The sequence below is a fragment of the Benincasa hispida genome, chromosome 1 (genome assembly GCF_027475165.1).
Source record: "Benincasa hispida cultivar pf3 chromosome 1, pf3_genome.v1.1, whole genome shotgun sequence".
In the NCBI taxonomy this organism is placed as follows: domain Eukaryota; kingdom Viridiplantae; phylum Streptophyta; class Magnoliopsida; order Cucurbitales; family Cucurbitaceae; genus Benincasa; species Benincasa hispida.
The window spans coordinates 55,619,747-55,625,302 of NC_143478.1; the positions used below are offsets into that span (position 1 = coordinate 55,619,747).

A 5,556-nucleotide genomic window follows, 5' to 3' on the forward strand; every position below is an offset into this window, starting at 1 on the left:
TGGTAGTCTATCGTACAGAGATTATGATATTTTACTATTAATCCTAAATATTTTTAGGAATTTAAAATAAAATTTCAATATATTGTTTCACTTAACCTATACCCGCTTTCTAACTTATGTAACTGATTTCAATTTCAAATCAATAGTAATTTTGCTCAATTTTAATAGAATAGCTAAAAAAAATCAATAGTAATATTTAAACAAAGATTAGTATTAATGCTGTTATTTTTTAAAATTACAAAGAAGAAAAGTTTGAAAAGGCTTTTTTCCTTTTAATGTTTTATCATTATTTTGAATTTTCCTAACAAATCGGGAACAGTTGTTCGGATTAAAAAAAAATACAAGAGTGGACCATATGCATGGGAGCCTCGTTTGTTTTCTTCTACAGAGACGCGCTTGTGGTCGCCGATTTCCTCTGCTCAATTGTTTTTCCCTTTCAAAATTTCTTCGAAGGGGAATTCAGTTGAAATTCACGATCATAATCGCATTTACAGGCCAAACAAACGCAGTGACTTTCCGACGGCGTAGAGATTAGAAGAAGATAACTTTCAACGACCCGTAGCCGTATTCTCATCGCAGTCAATTCGTCTTTCGTATGCGTACATGTTCTGCCACTACTTTCCATATTGCGTCTGATTCTCTCTCTCTTTCTTCATCATTGCCCAAGAGACGTGATTTTTTTGGCATTTTTCCCCAATTGCATCCGTAACCGTGGAGTTTCTTGGTCGAAAGTGAATCCCATTCTGGCTTCTCTGGTTGGGGAATTGGGTTTCTTTGATTGGCTTGTCTTGACAAAGGGGACTGGTTTATCTCCTTTGTTCGCTCTTAATAACCCAGATTTTGATTGTGTATATACCAGCGTTCGATTCATTTTCTTCCCCTCTTGTTTCTGAAGTCAATTTCCCTTCTGGGTTTTCGATTTTCTTCCCGATTTCCATTTCAGAAGTGTTGGTTTTAGAGTTGATTGGATTGTTTATAGAACACCTGGTTTTTAAATTTTACAAGAAGCTGGGTATTTGGAATCTGGTGGCTTCGGTTAAAAGTAGCCATTGACTGCATACGATCCTTTATTGCGAAGTTTTGAAAGTTTTATCAGGTGGGGTTAAGTTACTTTTGGAAGCTTTTAACTCTCGGTAACCTATATCAGATTTAAGCCTAATTTTTATGTCTGTTTCTTGTAGATTTCTTGAGAATTAGCTTGGTAATTTTGAGATTTCCTTAATCCTGTTTTGAGTTGATAATTGCAAAGATGACCATTGACAATCTTGCACCAAGGGAGGAGAAGAGGTCGGGCAGGAAGAAATCTGCAGTGGATGAGAAATCTCCTTTGTTACCAAGTAGACAAGATGAAGTTTCTGGGTTTAATGAATTTAATGGAGCTTCCTTCAGCGGAGCGGTGTTCAATTTATCGACCACAATCATTGGTGCTGGGATCATGGCTTTGCCAGCTATGGTGAAAGAGTTGGGCCTCATTTTAGGGGTTGCCATGATCATCATCATGGCATTCCTTACAGAGGCTTCAATAGAGCTCTTGCTCAGGTTTAGTCGGCCGCGGAAGTCGACTTCTTATGGAGGTTTAATGGGAGATGCTTTTGGGAGATATGGTAAAATCGGGTTGCAGATATGCGTTCTTGTCAACAACATTGGTGTTCTTACTGTGTACATGATTATTATAGGTGGGTTTCAATCAATTCATAAACTTATCACTAAATCTATTTCCATGATTTTGTTTCAGGTATTGTCTTTTAGTGTGCGAGCATACTAGACCCAAATGTAAAGCTCTGAATAAGTTCTTTATTTCTGGAAATATAATTCTTAGTTTCTTTGATGAAAGATAAAAAAAAGGATTGAGGTGTAAGCCTTCCATGTCTGGGGCGCCTTTTTGTCTAGTGTGCGATTTTCAAAAAAGTGATTTCAGGACATTCATCATCTGTTATCTTGGCAATGAGTAACTTTCTTGGCTAGAAATATTTACATATACAGTTGGATGAGATGAACAATCTTGCATGATTTTCTCCTTAGGTGATGTGCTCTCTGGAACCACCGTGGGCGGTGTTCACCATGCTGGTGTTCTAGAAGGATGGTTTGGCCAACATTGGTGGAATGCTCGATTTTTTGTACTTCTATTTGTGACGCTTGGAATTTTTGCACCATTGGCATGCTTTAAGCGGATAGGTTAGTGCTTTCATTTTCATCGGGAAGAATTACTGCCTCTGCACCAATCTTCTTCTCAGCATGTTCAGCTTATGTCAGAACATGACCAGCACTTTTGTTCTATAAAGATATCCGAACTTGGATTACTGCTATGTTTTGTGAAAGTTATTCTTGTTACTTTACTTTATTCATTTGTCCAACAGCTTAAGATATCTGATGGTCTTGTTTTGTTTAATTTTGCATCTTAAAGACAAATTTTCCGATGGTTTTGAACAACAGGAACAAATGCTTTTAAATGGTTAAAAGAACTTTCCCAACACAAATGTTTATGTTTGGCAACTATTTAGAAGTACTTTTCAGAAAAGTTGCATGCATCCTAAGCATTCTTTCCATTATTATTAAAGTTCCTTGATCAATGTGCTCTGAGCCTAATCCATAAATAAATATCAATTTATATTCAACATTTCTGTTTATCATGATTTTTGATACTCCCTTGCATACAGACACAGGAAATAGGATGAATCTGAGCTCCACCGAAAAGATAACCATGGATATTTATGATATGTATTATGGAGCTTTAATTGATTATTGACCCTTCTTGGTTGCAGATTCATTGAGCTTTACATCTGCCCTATCAGTTGCACTGGCTGTGGTATTTCTTGTCATTACCATCGGAATTTCAGTTTACAAGTTGATAGATGGAAGCATTAAGATGCCCAGATTGCTTCCTGAGATTTTCGACATTTCATCATTTTTGAAGCTATTTACTGCTGTCCCCGTTGTGGTTACTGCCTATGTATGCCATTACAATGGTAATGCACACTGCTCTCTTTTCCCATTAGGTTTTCAATTCCAAGCTTATTTTCTTGCATCCTTGTTCTGTTGGTGGAACAGGAGATCCAGAATTTCGGTTGATGGCCTAGTGTGAAGTAAATATCGACAAATAAAACTGATACAAAAAATGATATAAAACGATGCAGGCCATAATCTGTACAAATTGATTTGAACCTGGTTTTTCCATAGTTTACCTATGCTGTTCTTCTGTGTATGAATTTCTTTAAAAAACTTCTGTAAAACTTGAATATCTTATACACCAGTGCAAGAGTTTTATGGTTTAGAGGCAATGTGCTGAGATTTTTATTGGTTTCCAAAAGAGATGAGATTATTTATCATTGATTTTTTTGAAAGATTGTTGCCTGCTAGTTTTTACATTATTTGACGACATCTATCAATGTTGACGGATCTGAATCTTGGTAGACTAAATTGCTGGTAATGTAATATATTATTGGCTTGAGGTATCTTATATTGTTGACTTCTTGTTTGCAGTTCACAACATAAGCAATGAACTGGAGGATTCTTCACAGATAAAGGCAGTTGTACGAACTTCAATTGCTCTATGCTCTTCTGTTTATGTTATGACCAGCATCTTTGGCTATCTCCTTTTTGGTGAAGGAACTCTCTCAGATGTACTTGCGAATTTTGATGCTGACCTTGGTATTCCCTATGGTTCTGTGTTTAATGATGCTGTCCGTGTTAGCTATGCAGCACACCTGATGCTTGTATTTCCAATCGTCTTTTACCCATTGAGGGTTAACTTGGATGGCCTCCTCTTTCCATCTGCTCGACCATTGGTTCGAGACAACTTGAGATTTTCGCTGATCACATTCTCGCTTATTACTCTCCTTTTCTTGGGAGCAAATTTCATTCCTAGCATCTGGGATGTCTTCCAATTTACTGGTGCAACTGCTGCTGTCTGCCTTGGGTTCATATTCCCTGCTTCTGTAGCTTTGAGGTTAGCTAGTTACTTCTCTGGCTTACCCGAAATAACCATTAATGCCTCATTGGTTTTCTTACTGGGAAAATAAGCGTTACTTGATTGCTTATTTTATTGAAGTTACTCGGTCTCTAACTTTAGAGACTCTGTTTGTTCTAAAAGCCTAGGAATATTGGATTTCTGCTGAATTTAGGATTTTGGTCGATTTTGTCATTCTTATGAACCATCTGCAAAGTTATCATATTGTTGGACTTGGTGGTAGCTTCAAAGTTATCATATTGGTGTGTTTGTTTTTTTTTTCCAGGGATTCGCACAATATAGCGACGAAAAAGGACAAGGTGTTGGGCATTTTCATGGTTGTTCTTGCAGTTTTCTCAAACATCATTGCCATATACAGTGATGCCTACGCTTTGTTCAAAAGGGACTCCTCGCCCCGAGACTGATTGATCATGCTCTGTTGCTGATCACAATACCTGGAAGGAAGATCGTCGTATATTCTGCCAAGAAACCTTGGTTCTTGCAGAATCAGATGCATTCTCTTGATTGCAAATTGAAGGTTTGGCTAGAACTTTTATTTATAAGTAATGAGATGAATGTGGTGTTCTGTTGGGGTTGTTGTTTAGCGTACTGGGTGCTGTTCTCCATGTGTATTATATTCCATTGTCTTATTATCTGTAATAAACTAAACATGATGGAACTTTTGACACCAATGTTGGGCACACTTAAGTTTTAGTGTGGCTACTATTTTTGTATTTTTGCAAAGGAGTGTGGCTATTCATGTTTTGTTTGTTGTCTACTACTTTCACTTGGTTAAGTGATCAATCTTACAAATTGGATTGCTTAGGATTAATTTTGTGAATCAATTTATTAGGATTTAATTTTTGTTTATATTAGTAAGTTTTTCAAAGATGTTTATTAGTGCTTTTCTCGTTGGAATTAGTGAAGAGTTGAACCGATGAAACAATTGCATGCAAATTTTATCTAAATCCAAAGTTTAACTATTTGATTCTTTGGAGTGAAACTCAAGTAAAAAAGTTTTTCTCCCTAACTTTTGAAATAATTAATTCTTTCCTTATTAACATCATTTTTAAATTTTAACTTTGTTTTTATCATTTATTAATTTGGATTGATATTCATTTAAGGCAGTATATTTCAAATTAATGTTACCTTCATTTCAGGAGTTTTTTATTTTTTATTTTTTATTTTTTTTCGTATTCCTAATTGAAAATCGATTACATCTCCTTTGAAATCTCAAATCTATGTTAAATATATTGGTAATATACTGAAACAAGTAAATATACACTGCATATATCATGATTTATTTTTTGGTGTGTTTACAAATACATTAGAAAATGTAAATATGCATAACATATATTGTTTGGTATATACAACAATATATTGCACAAATTATCTTATTCATGCACTTAAATATACTCTAGTTTATTTTTAGAAAATTCAAATATATAGTGTTGTATATATCAAATATACCCCGATTTTTTATTTGAAGCTTCCTGCTGATTCTTACTTTTATTCATGAAGATAACAATTTTCGTATTTTTGGAGAAACTTTTCTTATTTATGTAGGTGTTGGAATGAAAATTGTTTTAGGTAGTTCATAACCCTAAAAA

General features: G+C 35.1%; 1 protein-coding gene across 1 annotated transcript; it reads left to right on the forward strand.

Annotated features, from left to right (window-relative positions):
• The first annotated feature begins 246 nt into the window (after positions 1–246).
• Positions 247–4,711, forward strand: LOC120082728 (amino acid transporter AVT6A-like). Its single transcript, XM_039038009.2, has 6 exons — positions 247–1,096; positions 1,182–1,676; positions 2,023–2,175; positions 2,763–2,966; positions 3,481–3,946; positions 4,233–4,711. Exons 2-6 carry the CDS (start codon positions 1,250–1,252, stop codon positions 4,369–4,371), a joined length of 1,389 nt encoding a protein of 462 aa, XP_038893937.1. The 5' UTR covers positions 247–1,096; positions 1,182–1,249; the 3' UTR covers positions 4,372–4,711.
• The last annotated feature ends 845 nt before the right edge of the window (positions 4,712–5,556 follow it).